The sequence below is a fragment of the Vanacampus margaritifer genome, chromosome 3, assembly GCF_051991255.1.
Source record: "Vanacampus margaritifer isolate UIUO_Vmar chromosome 3, RoL_Vmar_1.0, whole genome shotgun sequence".
NCBI classification, from domain to species: domain Eukaryota; kingdom Metazoa; phylum Chordata; class Actinopteri; order Syngnathiformes; family Syngnathidae; genus Vanacampus; species Vanacampus margaritifer.
The window spans coordinates 19,397,053-19,423,249 of record NC_135434.1 but is presented as its reverse complement, the minus strand read 5'-3'; the positions used below and the strand labels follow the sequence as shown (position 1 = coordinate 19,423,249).

The window sequence follows — 26,197 nt, the reverse complement described above, 5'->3', positions numbered from 1 at the left end:
TGAAGGAGGACAGTGTCTGGGCAAATTGTGGAGACTTTCAAACTCGGCGTGTGTTCCTCAGTTACTGGATTCCTTTGAACACTGGCACTTTTGAAAATGAAAATTGGTCACCAAGTGCAGCCTCAAGTTTCTTGCCATAAATCCAGTGTCTGCGGATGGGATTCATGAAAGTAACTGCACAAAATAATTCATTTAGTGCTCTCAGGGAAGCTATTTGTTGTTCTGACAAGAAATTTAAATATCACAAGTTGAAATAGAATCATAGAGCTGCTATAAGCCGCCGGTCTCAAGACTGTGTTTTGTCTGTGGGTGGAAATGTGTTGTCACTGGTGTAGCTTCATACAGACACGCACTGCTAAGTGCATCTAATCACTGTGTGCTGCTTCCTCCTCCATGCAAAATAACTGTGTGTTCTCTTGTCTCATAGTTAAACCAGCAATCTGATATCTGGCTGTGATTGCTGAATTCTAGTCAAGTTGGCCTTTTCAACTCCTTTTACACAGCATAACCACAAAGGGGAAATACTTTGCACATTTTACTGCAGCGTCATGTTCAAGCATAAAAATGCCGTTCACATCCAGCACTTTTCTTAAAGCTTTCACAAATCAGAATTAAAACTTTATGTCTCAGCTTTACTGATCTGACTGTGTTTTTAAAAACTAAAGCTTAGTACTGTGAATATTGCCAATACTGTTGATATGCACTGACCAGTCACAGTAATATCACAACCTGAACATTGTAAAGCACGGATGTCAAACTCAAATTAGCTCAGGGGCCACATAAAGGAAATATATATTGCCAAGTGGGCCAGACCGGTAAAATCATGGTATATAACTTAGAAACACTTGCCGTCAATTATACACAGATTTTCGCTGTATGTGGGCCAGCCCTAAATTACGGAGCTCAACTGTAATCATATTGTTTCAAAAAATAATACAAATGCAAATGGAACGCGGCAACACTTTGCCTTATATGAGTTCCAGAGATGTTAAATATACCTGCATAATTATTGTTCCCAGAATGCATTGTGTGGCGCAGTTAATGAAGTCATAAGGACGTTATCCTTGTCATATGTATTTGTGTTACCAGTTATTGAATTTGTGTCGTATTTAACACGTTAATGTCGGTCTATAATTTTTCTTCTCATTTTTTTTTTAAACAAACTGTAACTTTAAGTTGTGTGTAAATTAATGATATCCAGGACGTTTCCGTGTACAAGTTACATTGCTCATCTGAGGACTGTTTGTGAAATTACAAATGTATATGTTTTGATTGTGGCCGGCTGATTAATTGGTCCGTCATTAAAAAAAATGTTTTTTTACTTTAGAAACTCATGCCGCGGGCCGGATTAAATTAGCATTCTATTGTGCAACATGTCTCCTCAAGATTGAAACTCTGCATTTTATTTATTTATTTAATTATTTTTGACACAATTTAGTCAAAAATAGTTAGGTCGGATGCATTTGAGTAAAAACCGTTTGTTAAAAATGGATGACTTTAATGCTTCAGTTCAAACTACGACCACCAAGGTAAGTTAAATCTTTAAACCTATTACACAGCTTAGTCAGCTCATCGTTTCATTTATTCTATCACTCATGTCTCCTAAGACGTTTGAGAAAAGGATGATGGAAAGATGATGTAACCACAGTCATTAGCTTTTCTGAAGTATTACAGGTGATGAGCTTTTTGGTAACTCAAGCAAGATGGTGTTTTTTTGTTTTGTTTTTAATTTGATGTGAGGAGTCGGTCTGACAGCGACAATATATTCTTTCGCCTGGATTTTTTAAACCCTGTCGTAATGTTATACATAAAGCTCCTACTTTTGTCGTCAAAGGTTTTACACAATTTTCCTGCCATAAAAACTTGTTTTGTATTTTAGCGTGTATCCGCTAAGCAATGCAATGGAATGCAATGCTGTCAGGAACAAACTCGGGTATTTTTGTGATTACAGTGAAAAACTTTCATGGAGTTTTGTGAGTATAGGATAGTGAAGAAATTATATCAATATGTAACATTTATGTAGCAAAATATGGTATTTTAACAGCACTCATGGCTCAGTATCAAATATAAGACACATTAGAAAGAAAGAACTCACTCATGGTGCGGTGGTTCACTTATTAACTTCTGTGTAGGCAATGTGGGTTCAGTCCCCGCTTGGTGACAGTGTCAGTGGGTGTGAATGGTTGTCTGTCTTTATATGTACCCTGTAATTGACTGCCAAGCGGCATATTGAGCAGTTTTCCTTTTTCAGTAGTCAATGGATGGTTGATTAGATTGATAAAAGAAAAACAGCACCATCTAGTGGCCACTTATGTCTTTATCTCACATCAGTTCAACTCATCAGGGCAATGGGCTAAACAAGTTAGTTCTATCTTTTAAGACTATTTATCTATCCCCTTGTTTTGGGTCCCCAGGGCCCCCACTCCCTCCACAGGAAGTTCAGGTCCAGTGTGGTCAGACGCCCGGGGTTCTGCAGGTTAAATGGAAGCCCCCGCCACTGACTTCGTCTGGTACTTCCAACGGGGCCAGTGTAATTGGCTATGCTGTATGCACAAAGGGACAAAAGGTACCGGGGGTTGATGTATGTTGTTAGAGTGTGGCTATGTGAAATGTTTTGCAGCGCTCTTTTGCCACCTTGTGGGCGAAGGAAATAATGTTAGCATGTTTATCATTTAAAATGTGTTTTTTTGTTCCACTGTAAACTTTACAACTATTCAATGTGCCTGATCTTTTTGCACAACTTGCTGTTCTCCAACAAGAAGCTGGCGTGCAAAATTCACAACTACTTTTATGTGGCTCTTCCAGTCTCTCTGTATCTTATTGCTTTTTTTTTTCCTGGAGAATCTGTATCTTATTGCTAATGACACTCCGTGACACTTCAAGCTCAGTGGCCACTTCTCTCTCAGAACATCCTGTTTGAAGCCTTTTGATGGCGACGTACTGTTGTTCAACTTTAAGTTGTTGTTGTGGTCTCGTAATGGCATGAAAACATGAGCAGCGTGATGAAGAGGACTGTTATCCAACTTCTTTTGTGAATTCTGTATTTCAGATTGGCAGAGAAAGCAAGTTCTTCAAAAAGTACTGAAACTGAACAGTTGGGCATGTACATTCAAAAGTTTACATCCAAAAGTGTAGTGTTAATTTCGTCAATGAAAACTAAACAAAAAATAATTTTGTCAATGCACATTTTTCACCGGACTAAAACTAGACTAGACTAAAACCCTCATTAATAAACAATAACTGGGACTAAATCAGTCTGCAGTTTCATCGACTAATGAAGACGAGACGAAAATGTACTTCACTTAATAAAAACTGTCTAAAATTTTGGGACATTTTAGTTCATAAACAAAAATTAGACAAAAATGATATGATGTCATGTGACACAGTGACACACCCACTTTCAAATCTATAGCTTGCCAATGCAACATGCACAAACACATGGGACAGACAGATGAGGTTCACGGTGAAAGTTTTTAAAAAAAATAAAATAAAAAGTAAATTATAGTTATATTGTAACATTAATCCGAATAACGTTCCGACTATAATGTTAATCCGAACATAATGTTATTCGCTAACTAATGTGAGCTAACTTAATAGCTCATAGCATGAAACTATATACTACTTGTTAAAATAGCCTACTGTATTTGCGCGTGAAGTTTTTTTTCATCAAAAAAGATGTTATGTTTTATTTGAAATTGTTCTGGAGCCGAAATGATTAACATGATCTGCTGACAAAAAATATACAGGGGTAAAATGATTGTCCTTACTAAAACTAGACTAAAACGTTGACAGTTTTTGTAATGATGACTAAATTAAATTGTTTTCTTGGACTAAAATAAAGACTGAAATGCTAGATTTTAACATTAGTTGACTAAAAATCCACTAAATAAAGATGGGATGAGGTTGACTAAATATAATATAAAATACTCAAAACAGGACTAAAACTGAGACTAAATAAAAAAATGGCGGATAAAATTTACATTAATGTCAACTAAATTGTTGACGCTGTGGTTATTTTTTTCAGATTGCAGAGGTCTTGTACCCAACAGCAGACTATGTGACAGTGGAGGTAAACAGAATCCAATGCCTGGAGGCCAGGGAGGTCATTGTAAGGACGTTATCAACACAAGGAGAATCCCAGGATTCACCTGTTGCCATCATCCCGCATAATCTATTGGGCTCACCTCGCCTGTCGCATCGAACTACCGGGCCGCCGCACACTTTACCCCACCCGCCGGCCCACCCGGCTCTCTCCCAAACTCATCCTCCTTATCCGTCCACATATCCACCAATTCATCCCCAGCCACAGGTGCAGCCTCTGCCTCGAGCCCCGCCCCACTCGCAGCCCATCTGTCACCCTCCGCCCCACGCCAATCCTCAGTTCCAGCGCCAGCCCGTGCCCAAGTCCAAACCGCTCATAAGTGCCAGAGAGCCAGAAACCAAAGAGGCGAGCATGCGGCCCGGCCCGCCTTGGGAACGCTCCCCCTCCCCGCTGCCTCCCATGCGTGGACCCAACTTGGAGCCGCCGCCCTTTCAGACGCGGCGCTCGCCCTCTCCTCAGAGGATCCTGCCGCAGCCTCAGGGAGTCCCCATCCCCAACACTATCGCCAAGGCCATGGCCAGGGAAGCTGCCCAGAGAGTGTTTGCTGAAGGCAACAGGGTATGAGACAAGTCCGTCATCTTCAACATACACATATTGTTTGAACTACATCAGTAAGACGGCACAAGGACAAAGAAAATGATTCAAACCGTATTGAAAAGCAAAGCACACAAGTTGACACGCTGCATAATCTGATATCTCTTATCAGGTGGAGAAGAGGAACATCTTCAGCGAGCGGGGTAACGCCCTGCATCCACTTAACTCTGATGAGGAGGAGGACGGTTATGATTCTCCTCATGCAAGAAGAAGAGGGGCTTCGGTGGATGAATTTCTTAGAGGCTCTGAATTGGGACGACAGGTATTAATACTACAAGTCTTTTAATGTAAAGTGTAGTATGAGAAAGTACATGTGTTTCACTATTTAAAATTCCCTCTCTCTCATGTATGCTGTGTGCTCATAGTATGCTTTTGCTAGGGCTCGGGTATTGATTCTAATTTCCTCAATCGATTCGATTTGAGTCACAAGAGTTCAGTTTGATTAGATTTTTCCTGATTCGATTTGATACAATTTAATTCGATCCAATACAGATTAATTAGGAAACATCAATTCTTCTGAAATATCATGGACATGATAAAAACTCCACAAACATTAAATTCCAAATTAAATTGTTTTTGTGTTACACAAACTAGACATCAGCAAGGATGAGATGACAATATTTTCATAATTCAATAAATGTAAATATAATTTAAAAAGACTCTGAATTGCATTAAAGTGCAATAAATATAAGAACATACTTTTAAATTCACGTGAAATTTCAATTTCAGTAAATTTCAAGAAAACAGTAAGATACAAAAAAAGGCCTTTAAAATTCCATTTTCTTATGGATGTATGGGGAAAATAGATATTAAAATAATTGATTCAAGGTTTTTTGAATCGATATTGGGCTCGAAAAGGAAAATCGATTCAATATTGATGATTCTATTTGTTTAAACCCAGCCCTAGTTTTTGCTTACCATGACGACGGGTGTCACAATAATATATATATATAAAAGCAATGACCAACAAATATAGTGACTTTAGTACAGCTAGTGGAGACTCCCTCCAGAGCAAGTGATGTGTCCGCCTACACAAATATGGTAAATGACGAACCAAGCCATCGCTGGCTAATTCAAACACATATCTTTACACACACAAACTTTCATAAATGGGCAGATAGTGAAAGATTGGCTTGCTCGCTTGATCTTGATTTCATTTCAAACTTGATGGGTGGGAAGGCATCCCAGAGAGCCAACTACCTGCATAGAAGCAACTCAAAAGTCACTTTCATAACCTTTTAAGTTTTATTCAATCACTTTATTGCTAAAGTGCTACTTGAGTTCCTAGGATCTGTCCTGCATATCATTCCTGCTAAAGAGGTCTGAGCACTCAAATGAAAAGTGTAATTTCTAGCTGGAGTCAACTGGACTTTTTTTTAAATAAAAGCTCTTTTTTCTTACATTTCCTCTTAGCACCACCATCACCACCCCCACTACAGCCACAGTGAGGAGTACTACACAGAGAGCAGCCGGGGATCCGACTTGTCCGACATCATGGAGGAGGACGAGGAAGATCTCTATTCCGAGATGCAATTAGAAGAGGGCCGCAGGAGGAGCATCAACTCTCACAACTCTCTAAAGGTACAACAAACAGCACACCTCGGGTCTGTAGTGACACAGTGAAGGACAGACTGTGGGATGGTTGGGTAAGGGTAGCGGGTAGTCGGCAGCACTTTGCCAAGGTTTTTACAACCAGGCCCGCGGTGGCTTTGCCTGGCTGAGTGCTACTGCCTTAATTCAACTGAATTAAGCCATCCTGCCCTCCCCTCTCCGGTTCTGCTTAATGCAAGGCTGAGCTCATGAGAATGGCTGCGTACAGTACATATTATAATCTGTATAGCATGGAGGCTGAATACTAAAACAATGTGCATTTCTGGGTTGCGCTGCATTTTCGATGTGCTTTGAGTTTGACTAGTTTAGGACATTTTGGGGTGATAAGCAGAATTGATACCAATGTACAAGTTCAAAGGGTCATGGCATATCAAGTGCACATGGGAATCTCATTTAAGTGAGCACTTAAATGTAAATACTGTATTCACTTCTGCTCATGTCTGTCATGTCTTAATAATTAATTTTGACTGTTGGCACTGGTTATCCTTATCAGTACAATTCTGTCTTCATTTGTTCTGTGTGGATGTAAAACCATAATGGTCACAAAATCTCATGTTACATGCTGTCAGGAGGAAAACTGCTCTAACTTCAGAACAAAAATGTAGCATAATAATTTGAATTTCATGAAACCTATTCATCTATGTATTTACTTTGTGTTTCTTTTCAATCAAATTTCACCATTGTTTTGTCATTGCCACTTACTTGTATCTAACTGTTGTAGATGACCTCCCCCTTCTTACAAAAATATTTTCAGCTCCTTGAAGGTAGCAAAACACGAGTGAAGTGAAAGCTATTACCATTTACATGTACATTAAACAAATTGGAATTACAATGGCTGGGGTGAGCTAGTCTAATTCTGTCTGTTACAACACAGGTGGAATTGCTGTATACATAACAAATGTATATTGTTACTAAATATGTGCATACTATGTAGGGTGACCAGATTTTCACAATTAAAAACCGGGGGCAATAAATTATCACGAGGAAGCAGGAACTATTTATAACAAATTAATCGCCGGTCAATCTGGTTGTGTTATTACTTTAGTCAAGTCATCTTTATTTATAAAGCGCTTTTTAACAGCTGTATCTGTCACAAAGTGTTTACAGAGCACAATACATGACATAAAACATTAACAATAATAGAATTGTAACAAACCAACAAATCTTTTTTTTCATTCCGACTTATGCTTTGATATTTGAAGCATTTATAGATGAAAGACGTTTAGCATTTAGCATTTAGCTAATGCTGAATGCTACCTTGGTTGACAGCTCAACAGTTCTAAACAAATCAACGTTCTCACCATTATTCTTTCATTATTTCTTTTTTGCTCTGTCCCGGCAGCTATTGGAAGCCGTTTACTTCGCAACGGTCCCACATTGTAACATTGGAAATGTGAAGTTCAGCTTGCATTGGGTCTGACTGGCAACCACAGCAATAGGCTAGTAGGATGACATTTTCTATGATTCTTAGACATGGACGCTTATAGTTCTAGTTCTGGTATGACGCAAACACGCTTGCTAGCGATTTAACAGTTAAATTCATTTTTAATTGGTTTATCGGATGAATCGCTATAACAACTGTATGACTGACATACAGGTGGCCCAAACAATTGGCTTGCTGACTGGATGTGAAAAATAGCTGGACAAAACAATGGGGCTGACAAAATCCGCTGGGACTTTGGACCCAAGGCTCAAAACCAAGACCCGTTTAAACGGGACGTCTGGTCACCCTACACTTAAGTGGAATTTCTATGCCCTCAACTTCTCATTGGTTTATTATTACAATTTATTTCTCTATTCTCTACCCCTCTCAAGTAAACCCTTTTTTCCACCAACCTGTTTTTTTAATTTCACATTCCTCATGAGTATTTTTTTTTATTTTTTTTTATTAAAACACATTGTCCACATTGTGTTTGTAAGCTTTCACTCCATCTATTTACAGATTCCTGTTCAGAGCATGCAATTTCCTCTTCACGGAATGAGACTGCATGAGTTGCTTTTCTGCCACAAATAACTAATTATGTCTTTATTTTGTCTTTCCCCCCCATTTACTCTATTCACATGTTGTGTTGTTTCCTGCCTGTGTTAAAACCTTCAAACACGTGTCAACTCCCCTTCCAAAACACTAAACTGAACCTTTTGAACTGACTCACTGAACTGTGAAAACGTGTGGAACTTTGCTTCGCGGAGGCGTACTATAAGCGTCAGGACCTTGCCGAGGAAAGAGACTGCTGGGACCTCCAGAGAGAGGTCGTAAAGCAAAAGTCGCTCCGTAGCAAGCGTCTCCACAGCATCCCGGAGGTGGAGGAAGAGACGGACGGCGTGGACAACATGGGCCAGCGCCTGCGCTTTGAGGAAGGCGGACGGCCGGGAACGCCGCGCACTGCCCGGAGGACCTACAGCCATGACGGTCACAAGCACAACCGTGTCACCTCCAGTCGGAACCTTCGCCATTTGCAGCGCCAGCGCTCTTCGCCTCGCTTCGCCGACATCCGCTACTACTACCATACAGACGACCGCGTCCTGGGCCGACCCAGCCGCCAGAACACCAAGAGTCCCGACAGTGGTTTGGACTGCGGAAGTGAGGAAGAAGGATCGCTGGTCAGGGGTCATCAAGGTTACTATACCCACGGAGCTCCCATGCGCATCATCCACTGTGAAGGTCCGGTAGAAAGGAGAGCGCTAGCCATGGGCCGTAAGAGAACTTTGACGCGCCAGTGCAGTGTAGAGGAGGAGTTTGCTGACATTCCAGTGACCGCTGCAAAGTCAATCCACACCGGTGACTTTAAAAACCGGGAACACTTTGGGCCACGGAACTACTCCCGGGAGGGGGCCCTGAGTGAGGCCATGCTGAACGAGTTGGACAGAGTCTATTACGGCCCTCACAGGGAGGCTAGGGCCCAGTCTTTGTCCAGGCTCCACTGGGACCAGTCGCTGGTGTGTGACTCGCACTTTTTGCTGTACTTTGCAATCAGCAAGCTGCCGCCATTTTTGCTTTCTGAATGTCGTCTGTGTTTTGTCATGATTATCCCCGTTCTAATCATTTGATGGTTTCATTTTCATCATGGTTGGTCTGATTTTATGTTCTTTTGTGTAAGTTACTTTGCTTGTTCTCTGACTGACGGGTGTTCTTCTTTTTTTCTTTTTTTAATATACAGCCAAACTTTTATTTACCTAAAGGCCATTTTAACAAGTTTTGAGTTGTCATGTCTTTATGGATAATGGTCCCATTTAAAAGGAAAGCAGTTGCTAAACTAAACTTAAGTCATATTTCATGACTTGCACCAGAACCATGTGCTCAGACTTTATTGCAGAATGCCATCATACACACACCCGATAGATGTCTCAATTGCTTGTCCTCCTGTCGTTAATAAATCAATCAATCCACCTTATAGGGAAAGTCAACCCCCAAAAAACGTCTTTACAAATTACAATAATAGGTTGTATGCGCCTTAACTAGTCTAACCGCAGCATTCTGATTCATTTTGTGTTTGTGGATTAAGCAGCAAAATCCATCTGTTTTTATCACTCTCTGGGGCGGCCATTTTGTCTCTTGCTGTTGACTGAAAATGACATCACAGTTGAGCATAGCTCAGGTAACAACCAGTCACGGCTCAGTTTGTGAATGTCACATGCCCAAACTCACAAAACAGGTGAGTCGTGATCGGCCATTACGAGCCCTGAGCATCTGTGATGTCATTTTTCCGTCGACAACAAATGGCAAAATGACCGCCCCCTAAAATGGATACAAACGGTTGGATTTTGCTCCTTCACTTATATTCCACAAACACAATACTAATCAGAATATCATGTTTAGACTAGTGGGGCTGCGTAGAACATATTATTGTAATGAAAATGTTTGGGTTGACTTTTCCTTAACCCACCTTAATTTAAAACAAACAAAAAACATCATTCCTATTTTGTTATACTGTTGTACTTGTTTGATTGCCATGGTAACCGTGCTCAAGATAAAGCAAAACTTGAGTTATTTTTTGCAACACCTTCGTGAATCATTTGTTTCTTGTCATGGAGCTGACATGCACAGAACAAAACAAACCAAACAAATGGTCTTTAGTTGAACATGTGGCCCTACTAACCCCAATCCATGGTGCTATGTTGGGGGTTGATTTGATTTACTTGTTTGTTGATAGTTTTTTGTTTTGTTTTTATAATTTAGCCTTCCTAAGGACAAATGGAGTGGATCATTTGCTCTTATGGCTTTTAAGTTGTTTTGACAAACTTGTGGGATTTTTTATTTATTTCATTGTTTCAAATGATACCTAATGTAGTTATCTTATTGTTGTAACTGTTTGTCTTTTCTTATTCTAAAGCTCATTGGAAACTCGCCATCTCACGGAAATGCCAACCGTCTGGACCATACAGGGCGGAGGCCGGTTCACATCGGCACCCCCCCTCAGCGACGGCCCATCCCTTCCATTGGTTAGTGAGGTCACCAAATGAGGAGACGTCCCATCCCAACCTAGAGGGCCACTGATGTCTGTTGCGATCAATACCATGTGTCTCCCTTCCCCATGTGAGCCAAGCTGTACATCACTTCCATAGCGCATTCACATCTCGTGGCCCCTTTATGTTGGGTGTCTGCATTCGCAGTAGATACATCGTCATGAGCTGGACTGGCCAAACGTGAAATAAAAGTTACACCTCCAAGCTGTGTTTACAGTAGGGCAACATGTTTACAAGTGGCCACTGCAACAGTGCAACGCATTGCTGTTTTACATGGCTCAAAAATGAGTCCCTATTGCCTTGTGTTTTCCACTTCCCCAGCCCTTCCCTAGGACAACTTCTTCATCCAGCATGATTGAGTGGGCCGTGTGATAGATCAGATTGCCTGTGTGTGGAGAATCTCTGACCATATTGCTGTGATTGGTGTCTTCTGTAGAGATCACCATGGACAGTAACAGTGAGGGGAGTGAGGGGAACCTCTCACCTGTCAAGGAGGATGTTTACTATGGCAGTGTAGCTCGGCGAAGGATATGGTCATCTCTGTCCTCAGAGGATCAATATGGTATGTGGCGCAGCTTCTCACCAAGAGTTCACCTTGACAATGCCAGAAAAAGGCAGAGAACGTAAAATCAGTGTTCTTTCCTGGATAGTTGGCTCATTAACTCAACTAACTTAGCATAACTGAATGGACGGAACAGGGAAAGATTGACAACTTCACTTTCCACCTGTACTCCTTTTATCCACCTTCCAACTGCTCCCAATCACCTGCATTGCAATACCCCTGAGCTCATAGTTTAGTTCAGCTTTGATACATTAGGACATTTAATACCAAAATACCACATTTCTATTCCACCACATGATTTAGAGACATTGAAGTTGAGCCAGAGTTGTCATGAAGCACTGCCCTATGTTAGATCCTTTTGATAATCGTGTGAATGCTGACACACTTATGTTATTTCTAAACTTTATTATTTCTGATTTTTCGTCTCCTCACTTTTGTGTCCAGTAAATATACAAACCCAATCAACAACAAACTTTTGACCTGTCATCTATGTTCTATTCTGAACATTGAAATTTGGCACTTCCACATAATTGCATTCAGTTTTTATTCACAATTTGTATAGTGTCCCAACTTTTTGGGAATTGGGTTTGTAGTAATCCCACATAATCTGTTTTACATCTGTTTTTTACACCGTTCGAATTTCAACTTGCTTCAAAAGTTCACGTCATCTTGGAATGTATTTTCTGATTCCACATTACCTACAGTATTGGCACAATTTAATATCAACTTTTCCCTATTCATTCTCAATGAGACAGACATTGAACTTTTTCCAAGTCCCACTTTCCACGCCCACTTCCATATATACATAATCATTTCCACCTTTTCGATACTCCTTGGTGGCACAACTGGTAAAGTGCCTTGTCTAGTTACCAGGAGGTTGTGGGTTCAAATCACACCTCTGACTGTACATAAATACATCCATGGCCATTATGCTAAGTGATATACATGTATATCAACTAACTATCACAAGTAGAAATGCAATATGATTTCACTAATTAAACACATAATATCCCCATTCAGCATCAATGTTAGCTTGATATGGCTTTTATGAATTTTCAATATTTATACGCAGTGAGCCATGCTTTTCAACAACAAACAGTCAGTGGTTAGTGCACTTGCCTGCCACTGTGGAGAACCTGGTTCAAATCACGGTTGAACCTGACTTTATTTTCAATAATAGTCTTTGTCAAATTATTTAACATCCATTATATTTTATGTCATTTCTCATTATTCATTTTCTGTGTTATTTTGTTCTATATTCTTATGTTCAAATTCAATGTAAGCTTTCATGTATTATTCAATACAATTACATACAATGTCACAGATTTTCCTATGGTAACAATGGTCCAGTAGATAATGCAAAGGAATGGTAAGTTCCTGAATTCAAATCCCGTAATTTATTACAACTTAAATTTCATAGAATAATAATTGTCCAGTTATTTAACATTTATTATATTCAATGACAATTGACATTATTCTTATAATAAAGCATTCCACATGCATTCAAAGATTAGCATTCAGCTTTTATTCGCATTCAGCTTTCAGCATTCACACACAATTTCTCTAGAAATTGCACAGTGTAGTTCATTATTGGGTTACACTATATTTACATGCAATCAATCACCCTTTCAAAACCCCAATATCGTCAATATTCTGGTTTTGAAACATGCACTAAAACCCCAATATCCTCTTATTTGGATTTTTTTAAACCTGAAAAAGACCACTGGGTTACCCCTTTTCTAACCAGAATAGAGGTAACTCCATTGAACAAAACATTTGTTTTTGTTCTGCACATGCTCAATTTGAAAGGAATCTTGCTCTACAGTGCAGGAACTACTTGTGTGTGTGGCTGTCATGTTATGTTTTTGCTTATCTTGAATACACTGATTTCTCAACGATGTTTTCACATAATACGTATAGCCACTGTGAAAGGCTGGTATCAAGACATATTCAGGGTTAACTGTTCCAAACTGTACTCTTACAAGCTGAACTAAACTGATGCTACAACCGTATTTTTTTTCTTTAATTGACCCATTCTCTAATCCCGCCCCTCTTGTTTTGGACCAGATTCTTAATTTTGCATGAATCTTGTTGGTTTACAGTGGAACTTCTAGGGTGGAATGTAAACTGTTGTGAGATGCTGGTCAAGTTTTTCCATAGTAAAGGAATTAGAAATCAAGTGTTGTGGTCGTTTATTAAAGATAGAGGAATAATTTCAGTCATTAATGGTCAAGCTAGTGTGTTAAACTAGGTTACACTATCAATAGTAAAATGATTGATAAGCTGCCCTGTTGTGAGGTATACAATGAACTCTCGCGTGAAGTGACCCTTGATTTATTTGAAAATGAGAATTCGACAAAGGCCTATTTTTCTTAAAATGTTTGCTCAAAATCTGGATTGCAGTATACCAATTTCGGTGCTTTAGTAGTTCCACTGTATTCATAATGAAACAGTCTCAAGCCACTTATAATGCATTTTTGGAAAGAATCACTTGCATAGTCTTATACTATCATAGTTGTCAACATCAATAAATCATTTCTTTCCATCAGCCAAAAGGCTTTTCATTAATTTTCACAATTCACAAGAAGCATGAAGAACTAATGTCAGGTTCATCCCTCCCTCCCTCACTGTCCTATATCCGTCATCGAGAACTTCTAGGGTTCATGTCTTCTATGGGTTTATTTAATGTCTGTGTAGATTCTCAGTCATCCAGGTTATGGTAATCCACAAAGGTTGAATCAAGGAAACTGGACTGTTTTTGTCTGTTGAAGACATTTCACTTTTATCTAAAAGGCTTCTTCGCTTCTAAATTAGAGGTGAGGAGTCCCTCTGTTTATACAGGCGTTCCCTGGGGTGTTTTTTGTTGCCCAGTGTGGCATCCCAAAAAACAATAATTTTTTTTCTGATGATTTCTGATGATATGGGATCCACATTCCGCCTCCTGTTTTTGTCTTCAAGGTCAGGTGTCAATTGGCAGATTTAATTAAATCCCAGTTTTGTATACTTACAGTTAATTCTTTTCCCGAAGTGAGTCTGCTTCTTCTGTTTTCCATTGTCTGTTGTGGGGATTTCTTTCAGCTATTTTCCCGAGTGTTCTGATAACCCCTAGCTTGTGATCCAGTGGGTGACAAGCTGTATGCATACTGGTCTGTAGCTATGTGTAGGTTTTCTTTAGAGTCCTTTCCAACCCACACTTCATAGTTAATAAAACATCAAAGTGTCCTTTTAATGTCTTACCATTTCTTCGTTATAGCCACAGAGTTGGTTTGTTCAGTAAACAAATCTGTGTCGTCAACATAGCGGTACCTGAATCAGTTGTCAGTTTGTTTTTTTAAAAGTATTAATTCGTGAAAATTACCGCGACTGGTAGACCGCGGACTGCTCCCAAGTCATTTGTGATGGGTTTAGGTAAAAAAGAAAGGCGGGTTTTGTCTGTGCCTTTTATAATTATTATATATTAAAAACTTTTTTTTTAAAAGGGGAATTTAACCCCACCAAAAATTATTGACAATAATATGTTCTATGCAACACCACTAGTCTAAATATGGTATTTTGGTTAATATTGCGTTAGTGGAATCTGAGTTAAGCAGCAAAATCCAGCAGTTTTTATCAATATCAGAAGGCAGCCATTTTGCCACTCTCAGGCAACAACCAATCACAGCTCAGCTTCAGAAAACAGGTGAGCTGTGATTGGCCTGAGCTCTGAGCAACTGCAATGTCATCTTAAGTCGACAGCAAGTGGCAAAATGGCCGGCCCTCGAGATGGATAAAAACGGCTGGATTTTGCTACACAACTCATATTCCACAAATCATCATCCTCTTAAAGCAATTGCCAGTCATTGTTTTGTTTCCTGAAAAATCTGAAAAAAATGACTTAGGCGACTATTTTTAGAAGGCGTTGAAATGTAATATTAATCAGAATGTCATGTTTAGATTAGTGAGGTCACATCCAACATATTGTGTTGTTTAAAAAGGAAACATTAAAGCTTTTTCTACATCACGCATGCTCCACCAATACCCAGATGAGTACAAAGAGCCCTGACTGTTTTACTCTGACTGCACCTATCAGCTTTTATCTTCCCTTTACAGTTTCTTTGGGGAGGGGCGGAGTTTTTCTTACCTCATGTGAAGTCATGTCTTCGTTTGTCAACTGTCGCTTTAAGATCATGCACGTACTCGCACGCGCACCATGAATGAGCCTGACACAGATGCTGCAGTTACACTTTGGGCCAGGGGTGGCAGTCGCGAGTAAAAAAAAAGTGACAAACTGGTTAAGCTGGTTAAGGTTAACTTCTACTTTCAAAGAAAAACGTATGTCAGCGTTTTACAATGATTGTTCATATAAGGTGCTGAGCTGTGTTTTGGTTCCAGAACTTTAGCTCACTAGTTGCGCTCTGTGCTACCAAACCGGAGGGTGTGGAAAAAAAGAAAGAAAAAATAAGTACATTGCGGGAGCAAAAAAGATTGAGCTCACAACATTATGTCATTATTTATTTATTTGTCAAGTCAGACTTGAATAGGGAGTTATGTTTGTTGTTTTATTTTATATACGTTAAAATATCTTTGAGTAAACTTTGAGTATCATTTAAGTATCTTGAGGCCAGGCCAAGTGTCCTCTGTTTTTTGGTCATCAAAATATGGTCACCTTTAGGAGGCCATTGCTTTTCTTTCCACTTCTTTCATGGCCACAATTCAAACAAACAATGCTCCAGTTGCCTTGACTCAACCTTTGCCGATGAGGGTATTTATTGTGTTTTCTGTTTCTGGAATGGGTGTCTGCTGCCCTTTTGCTTCCAGTTGTTTTCACACATGGCACACAAGCATGATATCAGCAATATTGGATGTAGGAATGCTCTCCTCGTTATGTCCAAACCAAGGAAGGCATGCTTTTTGACTTGTCCGTTGTGAGATAAGGCAGTGAAACAGCAATGAGCAACCGTGCTTTGCTTCTCGTTTTGTCCTCATATCGCACATCATTCGGTTTTCCCTTCACCCAAAAGCTGCTTAACGTGTCTTTCTGTATCCTGTGATGTCCCGCGCACAGCCGAGCACATATGTGTGAGGAAAGAGTCAAGTTTGTTACTTCTCAAATTCAGATTGAGTAGAATAAAATCTTTCAAATGTCATTTGGCTCTTTTTTGCACACGCGCATGTCACGTCCTCCCCTGTCGGCTCTAACAAACAGACATCTTCTGCTCTCATTGCCCCTGCAGCCAGTGTGGCTGTTTAAGGCCGGTAGTAGCAGCAGAGGCCTCCTCTCTGTTTCAGACAGCTATGGCGGACGTAGGCACGGGCGGGGACGCCGCTCCATGGATTACTTTGAGGAATTGGAGCCGGACGAGGTGACGCGCGTCTTTGTGGCCCTATTTGACTACGACCCGCTGTCCATGTCTCCTAACCCTGATGCTGCTGACGAGGAGCTTCCTTTCAAGGAGGGTCAGGTCATCAAGGTAAGATCCACAAAATGTCATTTCTGTCTAATGAGTGTTTCGCTCATAAATGCCAAACATCAGATAGGCACGGAAGTATATGGTAAGTTTTCTGCCAAATTCTAATTCGGCCCTACCAGTTGTTTACATGCAATAATAATGATGTATTCAATTCCAGAGTATTCCTGACTTATTTTGAAGTTATAAAAGTTTTGTTTTCTTCCAAAGGGAAGGATTCTGCGATCATTCAGTTATGTTACCTACACCGTCCTCTATCTTTTCCCTTTAGGTGTTTGGGAATAAAGACACAGATGGCTTCTACAGGGCAGAAATCCGAGACCGAGTGGGTTTGATTCCTTGTAACATGGTCTCTGAAATCCAAACAGAGGATGGTAACATGATGGGCCAGCTACTCAAACAGGGCTTTCTCCCACTCAACACTCCTGTGGACAAGTTAGGTGAGGAAACGTTATACACTGCCACTCTGATCTTGTCTCTTGGTTGATTCTGTGCTGCTGACCCTTCTCCTTTTCTTTTCCCTCAACTTTTCCCATTTTGATTTTCTTCTTTCCTGTTGAAGTGAACTGTGATCGTTTCAAAGATGGACGCGCAATAAATCGCAGGTCCAGAAAGTCCAAGCGAGGTCTGTGTCCTGTCCTCTGCTTCCTACCTGTTCTTCTTTATTTTGACTATTTTCTTCCTTTTAAGGGGAAGTCAACCGATTTTTTTGACAATAAAATGTTCTATGCAGGGCCACTAGTCTAAATATGGCATTCTGGTTAATATTGCGTATTGGAATTTTGGCACTTGCTGTCTACTCAGGTAACAACCAATCACAGCTCAGCTTCAGAAAACAGGTGAGCAACTGTGATATCATCTTCAGTCGACAGCAAGTGGCAAAATGGCCGCCCCCTGAGATGGATAAAAACGGCTGGATTTTGCTTCATAACTCATAACACATAAATGTAAATGTTAATCACAATGTCATGTTTAGACTAGTGAGGTCACATGTAACATATTATTGTCAAGAAATGTTTAACGTTGATCACTTGAGGACATTGGTTTATACAAATCTGTGTTAGAACATCTGCATGCATGACCTCCAGTATTTTTGCACACTTTGACCAATTTTTTGGTCGTAATTTGCTAAACATCCTACCACTAACGATCCTAGCATCACAAATGATAGCATTATTGACTTGTTTACTGTATTGAGATCCCATAGTGTGGTCAAATGTACAACCCACTAAACATGTCTAACGGTAAGTCTCATGCTGCTCTTTTTTTTTTGGAACGATTTGTTCAAAGAGAGGAACAGACGGAGTGGCCGTCAGCATCCGATGTCAACCCGCAGAATGGTAGCACTGTATGACTACGACCCAAGAGAGAGTTCGCCAAACATTGACATCGAGGTACTGTCATCATATACAGTAGCAATGTGACAAGAGGCCAACAGCATTGCGGAATTCTCTCTCTATATATATATATATATATATATATATATTAACAAAAAAAAAACACCACTTCAAACACCTTAACAAATAAATTCAGGTGAGAAAAAAAGTCAATTAATGACTAAAGAACACGATCTTTTCTACTGCACACACCGATCCTCTCATAAATAACGATCTATTTGCATTAAGTTACATTTTTAGCGCAAATGACACCATTTGAACTGTTGCAGTAATCTTGACGCGTCGACTTGGAATTCCGGCGTGGTTATTGGTGGATATTTTTAAGTGAGACTTACATCCAATCAGAGAAGGGGTTGTCTGAGTAGCAGACAAAAACCAAAGGATATATGTTGAGAGTGTTTTTTGACTGGATTTTAAATAGACGATGTCACACCAAAACTTTTCCCCAAAAGCTATTCCTTCCAACCACGGTTATTATAGTTGACAAAACTAACAAAATAATCAAGAAACAATTTTTTTTTTTTTTTTATCGTAAATTAAGTTAAATAAAAGCAGAAATGTAAACTAAAAAATCACTTCTTATAATTATAAAACTAACCAAAATTGTAGCAATTTAATTCTTTTTCATTTAATATTATATGTGAGCTGCATAACTGAGGGTTCATTTTGAATGTATTTATTTAGAAATTGCCCATACAGAAAAAGGAAGGTCAAACAGCCGTTTGAGAATTGTAGTTTATTTATTTATTACGGAATTCTCAGTGTCGTTTTTTTTTTGTTTTATCTTACGCTCGACAAACACAACGTAGTAAAAAACTAAAACTAATACTAAAACTAGTTACAACTAAACTAAAACAGGGCATGTTTGAAAAACAAACTTGCTGTAAAAACTAATTAAAACTAACTGAATGAGAGAGAAAAACACTTTTAGCTATACTTCATAAGAAAAAAAACACAGTTTCTTTGCGTTATTGTTTTTTTTTGGGAGGGTGGGGTTACACTGACTGCCATTTTGTCACGTTGCTTTTTACACTTAAAGCTGTCCACATTGTCTTGACCGCACATTATCATCTGTCTATGAAACAACATCGTTTAGCTTCCAATGGCATGATAAGTTTACTGTTTTAAAGACATTAGTATTGAAACATTCGCCAAACACTTGCACTTAAACATCATGATTGAAAAGCTGTTGAACAGGCCTGCATATTACATACAGTTAACATGTATAGAAAACTATATATTGAGCCTGTAATCTCACAAGTCAATCTGCCTTTAGAAAGATTAAGGTAAAACTGTTTTTTCCCCCCCATCCCTTGGTTTGTACTTACTCTCACCTTTCTATTGGCACTCCCACCCACCGACACAGTATGAGGGCAACAGACTAGATGACGAGGTGAGTGAGGGCGAGGAGGATGTATCGCTGTCTGCTCTGTGTGTGTTTTCCTTCCTTAAGTGTTGGAGTCCAAAGGAGACGGTGGCGTTCACAGCTCTGAGTCCGAGGCGGTTACTAATAGAAAGCGCTCCACACTGCCTGAGCTAGCGTCTCCCCTCCTCACTGTGGTCTTTGTGTCAACCTGTCTGCGACATGCTGTACATACACCGCATAGTGTACGATGACTGATTAGCTTGTTTGTCCTACTTGGAGGATGCCACGGAAGTGCTGCCACCCTCTCTTCAGTAGTCCCAGTCCAATTGACACTGGTGTCCATTAATGTGATGATGCTTCACATTAATTTGGAGGACACATTTTACACACTTTCCACCCCCCCCCCACCCCCTCCCCCCCCAAATAGATGTGATGTTTTGCAAAGTTTGTAATGACATTAGTGTAATAGGTTTCGTGTGTGCTGATTTTTCCTCTTAACAGGCTGAATTGACTTTCTGTGCTGGGGATGTCATCACAGTTTTTGGGGAAATAGATGAAGATGGATTTTATTATGTAAGTAGCAAACATAAAAAAGTAAAACATCTAGAAATTCTTACAGTTTCACATTAAAACACATTTGGTCGCATCGGAGGAGAAATCTCATCCAGTATAAATTATGTCCCTTTTCCACTAACAAAACTAGGTACAAGGTAGCTTCAAGTAGAACGTTCCTTCTTCTTTTATTTCAGAAAGTTGATTAACACACAAAAATCCCACCCCATCATTGCATAAATGTTTGGATGATTGTTTATAGCTTTAACTTATGCCAAGCCTCTTCTACAGCTCACTAGCACCCTCTACTGGGGAAATGCGCACCTTGAAACACCTTCAAGGGATACTTGACTATTTTCAGCAGTAAGAAGTTAATATTTTGTCCAGAATTGACTCATTTACTGCCATAAATTAATTTTAACTATTTATATTAGTTAAAAAAAAATCCAAACGCCCCTAATTTTTAATAATGTTTTCTTTAAAAAAAAAAAAAATCCTAGTGAAGTCATGCGATAAATTACAATAAAAAAATGTAATCACCTGACGCCGATAATTTTTAATAATGTTTTCTTTTTAAAAGAAAAAAAAGATTTAAAAAGGAAGTTATTAAAAATTAGGGGCGTCAGGTGATTAGTATTTTTTATTATTGTAATTAATCGCATGACTCATGTTTAATCACAAATTTTATATCTGTTCTAAATGTACAATAAAAAAATTATAAGTTTTTATACTCTTGTTAACAAAAGTGGAAAAAATATCAAACTAAAATAAATAGTTAAAATGATTTTTTGACGTCTATAGCATTCAATGGCAGTGAATGAGTTAACTTGATGACTTTTTTATTTATTTATTTTTTTACAATTAATGCATTAAAAACACATTTTCCACTTGCTGTCGACAGAAGCTGCCATCACCTGTACTAAGGAAATAAGTAACAACCAATCAGGGCTCACCTGTTTTCTGGGTTTGGTCAGCAAACTGAGCCTTGACTGGTCGCTACCTGTTTTCCTTAGCACGTCATGCCGTCTTCAGTCGACATCAAGTGGCAAAATTAATTTAGTTTTTAACTAGTGACGTATGCCAACTATTCGGGCCTACTACAGTGCAGCACTGTAATAAGCAAAAAAAAAAAAAAAGCATCTTCACCACGAGAAGCATAAAAATAACTGTAGGCTTCAACATTGTCACCATCCTTGTACTCCTTAGGGTGAGCTCAACGGACACAACGGACTTGTTCCTTCCAACTTTCTAGAAGAAGTGCCTGATGACGTTGAGGTTTTTCTCACGGACTCACCATCACGATACCCCCAGGACACGCCCACACGGATAAAGACCAAAAGGGTACATGCTCCTTCGCAGTACTAGGCCTCAGTCATTATGTTTACTCTTCCGCTTCCGCCCCCCCCCCCTTTTTGTTGTGTGCGAGGGCGTGTCTCATTGATCATAGCGCAAGGACATTTTAGCCGATGGTGTAAATAAATAGATGTTGTATGATCAATAAAAACTTTTAAGACTAATTACTTGGCAGAACTATTTTTGTTTATGTCGAAAGCTCTGTAACTGTGTGTAGGTATATATGTATATATATATATATATATATATATGTGTGTATATATATATATATATATATATATATATATATGCACTACTCACAAAAAGTTTGGGATATTTGGCTTTCAGGTAAAATTTATGGAAAATGTATGCTGAATGCATTTTAGGCTCGTCCTGAAATTTCACCCGAAAGCCATATATATATATCCCTAACTTTTTGTGAGTCGTATATATATATATAATTTATAAAGCATTTTCAATTAAAGTATAAACTTTGTTAATTGCTCTGCTATGTCTTAAATACAGCAGTTATAAATTTCTTTTTGATAAGATTACTTTTGCTGTACTAAAAAATGACCCCATAGTGTGTAGGCCAGCATGATTTAAAAGTTTACAAGCATGATTTTTTTAAACATTTTCTTTAAAAAAAACAACAACACCTTTGTACATGCTTCCGGATGCCTTTTTTTGTTGTGTGTGTGGGAGGGGGGTTGCTTTCTTGTAATGTAGTCCTGTCACCATTACATTTTTTTTTTTTAAATGGGATGATAAATGTTATTTTTATGTAACAAATATGCAATGATTTCAAAAATAGGTGCAGTCATATTTTTCTGTCAACTATTGAAATTCCATCACCATGTTATTTCTTTTCCTCACCTGCTTGGCAAAACAGAAGAAGAGTGTTCATTTCACACCTTAAAGGCTGTGTTTCCGTCACGTAAGTGAGCAACTGAGGATACCAAGATTACACTCCCCCTCGTCTAATGCAGATGACATGGGTCCCCTTAGTTTCTGGTATGCAACATGTACACTTATTTGCCATTCCTTTTGATATGAAATATCACAAGTGCTTTGTGAAGCACTTACAATATTTTTTGACTCCTCTAGATGGCACTCTTGGTTTAAAAATGCAATGGAAATTGATTACATTTCCACTGCATCTTTAAACCAAGAGTGCCATCTAGAGGAGTAAAAAATATCACAAGTACTTCACGAAGCTTCATTTGTTCGTCACTAGCCCGGTCGCTAATGGTGCATGAAGCTTCATGAAGCACTTGCAATATTTTTTTACTCCTCTAGATGGCGCTCTTGGTTTAAAGATGCAGTGGAAATGTAATCAATTTCCATTGCATTTTTAAACCAAGAGCGCCATCTAGAGGAGTCAAAAAGTGCTTCATGAAGCTTCGTTTTCCCATCAAGGCAGGGTGAGAGTTGTTCCCGGGTTAGCCCAACATCTCAACATGCTGTTTTGACCGTGCGTTGCTAGGTGACAGTAACCCCAGCCAATGCATTAGACAAGACGTGTGGTATCTTCAGTTGTTTCTCCTCCGAGTGTTGTACATGACGGTGTCTGTCTCCTCAAATGAGTCTCCTGCTGTAACTCCTTCTAAGCTAAAAGGCAATTTTGCACTGCCCCCATCCCTCAGATGTCACAACCCTACAGATAAAACTGCACCTGGCAATTACAATATGTTCACATTACAGTGGCATACGCCAGAATAGGGGTTAGGAAGCAGATAGTAAAACCTACATCTATGCAAATACATTCATGAAACTCAAAAGGAATTTGAATTACAAAGATTTTCGTTTTTCTTTTGTAAAAATACAAAAATGGACTTTATAAAAGTTATGGATTATAAATTGTGCTCAGATGCTTTACAGACTGCTCAACTCGACTATACTTTGGCACAAATGCTAATTAATTAACAAAACCCTCAAACATTTTGAAATTCTGGAGAAAAAGTCGCACTGAAAGGCCTAAAGTTTCAAGACACCTTCCCATCACACCTGCAGGGAGTGAAAACAAAATGGACGTGGTCTTCCATTTGTGGCTATTAATTTTCACGCTTCTAAAACTTTCACAAAGTTGAAAGCATACAGTAGAATTACTCATCAAAAGTACAGGATACTCAGCTTTCAGGTGAAATTTCATAAACCTGAAATGCACTAATATAACCTTTACAGATTAATTTAATGTGACCTCTATACTTTTGAATGCAAATGTCCAACTGTTTAGTGTTTCAGTACTTCTTGCTAGCGTGACCTCTCTCATCTTTTTTTTTCTTCTTTGTTAGTCCAGACACCAAGCAAATTATTAGTGCCATATGTGTATGTCAATCACTCAGTATTCATAGCGATTCATACGATAAAACAGTTAAAAATTAATGTAACTGTTGAATGCCTTCCCGTGGACAATTCCGAACTTCACAAATAGTCAAAATGGTGGTCTCTGTGAATACAAGCGCTCCGCTCATTGAAAAGCATTAAGAGTGTAGTTTGATTTGTGAGGATTATTTTGATTTCAAAATGTGATTAAATGTCATGTGAATACTACAGTATAATAATCTGTCTGTAGAGGCAAAGTGGGGACACGCACATAGTGGGGCTTGATCACCCATAAATTTCATTCAAAGACTTGAAGAACACACTTCTGTGTTTTTATTTTCAGCTTCGTAAATAAGGTTCTGCAAAAAGATCGAAATCGAAATCAAGTACTGTACTCGCGTTTGGAAGTTGACTCGAGGTGCGTTCAATGGCCCCTCCCCACAGTAGGCCGTCCCACACATTCATAGAAATAGTCTTGGCAAACAGCAATGACAAGCACGATGAGCATTTAAAAGGTTTGAGGTTTCATTAGGTGCCTTTTAAGTTTCATCCTGAAATGTGACCCTAAAGCTGAATTTCCCACACTTTTGGAATAATGTCATCCAAAAAGCCTTGGCAAAATGAAGCTTCAAATGATGCAGAGGTGTCTCGATACTTTTGTCCACGCAGCAGCTCACACAGACCACAGTGTATCTCGGTCCTGTACCCTGTATGTCTTCCTGAAGTGCAACTTGAAGAAGCCTTTTAGCTTATGATTACAGAAAGTGAGTCGTGACCAGTCATTTCTCTGTACACCCACTTGTATCACTACTAGTCTCTCTAGATCCATGTACTGTATCTAACAAGTGAATGTGCGACGTCCCTCTTGTCTCCAACCGCAAATGTATTTGTGTAAGGAGCTGCCGTTATTTGGGGAATGTCTTGATTGTGGAAGTTAGTTCTTTACTGCGGGCAGCTTCTTACAGAAACAAGAAAGCAGTGTTTGTATTCTGCAGGGCCTCTGAGTGCTTCTAGTCTTCTTCTAGAGCTAGACTTAAGCTCACTGATGGTGTGACCGACAGCTGGCTTTTTAACACCCTCAACTGTCCCCTACGGGTCTCCCATTAGGTTCCGTGGGAAAAATGGGGTCGGCCCAGAAGAGCAGGCTCTCCCACAGTGCAGCCGCACATCCTGCAGTTCTATCAGGGCCCCAATGGACATGCACGCCTCCAAAAAGACAAAAGGACTGCACTTCGAAGGGAAGAAACTGTTGCTTGGCGCTGTTGATAAGACAACATGACCTATTTTTGACAGAGTGGACATGTGGCATTAATTAAAGCCTTGTCAAGTTACTTGTGGAAAGTGGGTGTATATCGCTCGTTTAGACTGTGTGGCACTGGTCCGGTTGCTTGCTGTGCATTCGTAAGCAGTTCCCAAGTAGCGTGTCAACCACTTTGGATTTCCCTTTCAAAATAAGCACACCGTCCAAGCAACAGGGGGCTCTAGTCACTTCCATCTCATGGGTCAAACGTACATATACTTGCCTTATAATCATTTATTTTATTTATTTTTTTACTTTTTGTCAAACAGCATGACCACGGTTCATGCAAATGTCTCTTTTGTGTTGTCTAGAAACTCTTATGGCATTCCAAGTCCAGGCTACGGTAAATATCCTTTTAGAATTCGATTTTATATTTAAGCATCCAAGAGTCCTTTTGCTGATGAATTTAAAATGCCAAAAAAAAAAAAAAGTATATATGCATAATATATAGTAAAAATGAGCACTTGCAGTATTATGACCCTTTGGAGCTTGACTTGACAGTGAAGTCCAACTGAAAAAAGGCTACTACCTCTTTACAGCCCCTCGACCCGCTTCATTGGAAACGTTTGAGCCTGACACTCGAGATGCAGGATAAGAGTACTGTAAATTTCTGTATAGCCACACTCCTTATACTGTGTAGTGAATGTATGATCAGTTGAAAGCCAACATATTTAGCTGCCCCCCACAATGACCATCATAGCATTGAACCCGTAATCCATCCCCATGCATCAAAAGGGACGCTGACAAATACTGCCAAAAGATCAAACGTATGCAAAACAATCTGACAAACGTGTACACTTCTTGTTCAGAAATTTGTCAACCTGTGTTACATGATACTCAGCCCAATAGTTTGCTTAGTCCACATTGCTTCTAAACATTTGTGTGACTGTTGCTCTTTTGTAAATTGTTTATAAATGTTTATACTTGATTTTCAAACTGCCTTTTTTGTACATTCACTTTATAATTAAGCAGTGCAAGCGTCTCATGGTGTGAAGACCTTTTAGTTTGCAATGTGAGCTCGCTTCATTATATGAATAATCAGCCTATATTGATGGATTCAAACTACTGTGTGGGTGCATGTGCAATCTTTTCTAAATAAATTTGATATTTTGTAACATTAACATGTTTGATTGAATAAGAAGAAA

At 39.2% G+C, this 26,197-nt stretch overlaps 1 protein-coding gene and 1 long non-coding RNA gene across 2 annotated transcripts in view; one reads left to right on the top strand and one right to left on the bottom strand.

Moving 5' to 3' along the window:
• rimbp2b (RIMS binding protein 2b) overlaps nucleotides 1-26,173 on the top strand; it is a 104,714-nt gene extending 78,541 nt beyond the window's left edge. Inside the window, 16 exon segments of the mRNA XM_077560277.1 lie at nucleotides 2,415-2,566; nucleotides 4,025-4,660; nucleotides 4,809-4,958; nucleotides 6,110-6,277; nucleotides 8,498-9,244; nucleotides 10,639-10,747; nucleotides 11,208-11,333; nucleotides 16,602-16,783; nucleotides 17,052-17,220; nucleotides 17,343-17,405; nucleotides 18,071-18,174; nucleotides 19,544-19,570; nucleotides 20,045-20,116; nucleotides 21,302-21,436; nucleotides 24,860-24,924; nucleotides 24,926-26,173. Of these exon segments, the coding sequence (XP_077416403.1) occupies nucleotides 2,415-2,566; nucleotides 4,025-4,660; nucleotides 4,809-4,958; nucleotides 6,110-6,277; nucleotides 8,498-9,244; nucleotides 10,639-10,747; nucleotides 11,208-11,333; nucleotides 16,602-16,783; nucleotides 17,052-17,220; nucleotides 17,343-17,405; nucleotides 18,071-18,174; nucleotides 19,544-19,570; nucleotides 20,045-20,116; nucleotides 21,302-21,436; nucleotides 24,860-24,924; nucleotides 24,926-25,031 (3,011 nt within the window). The 3' untranslated portion in view covers nucleotides 25,032-26,173.
• On the bottom strand, nucleotides 2,400-14,931 carry LOC144048387 (uncharacterized). Its single transcript, XR_013293330.1, has 3 exons — nucleotides 14,342-14,931; nucleotides 11,256-11,365; nucleotides 2,400-2,543 (listed from the first exon to the last, which is right to left on the bottom strand). It is a non-coding gene; the product is annotated as an uncharacterized LOC144048387 (long non-coding RNA).
• Nucleotides 26,174-26,197: the final 24 nt, after the last annotated feature.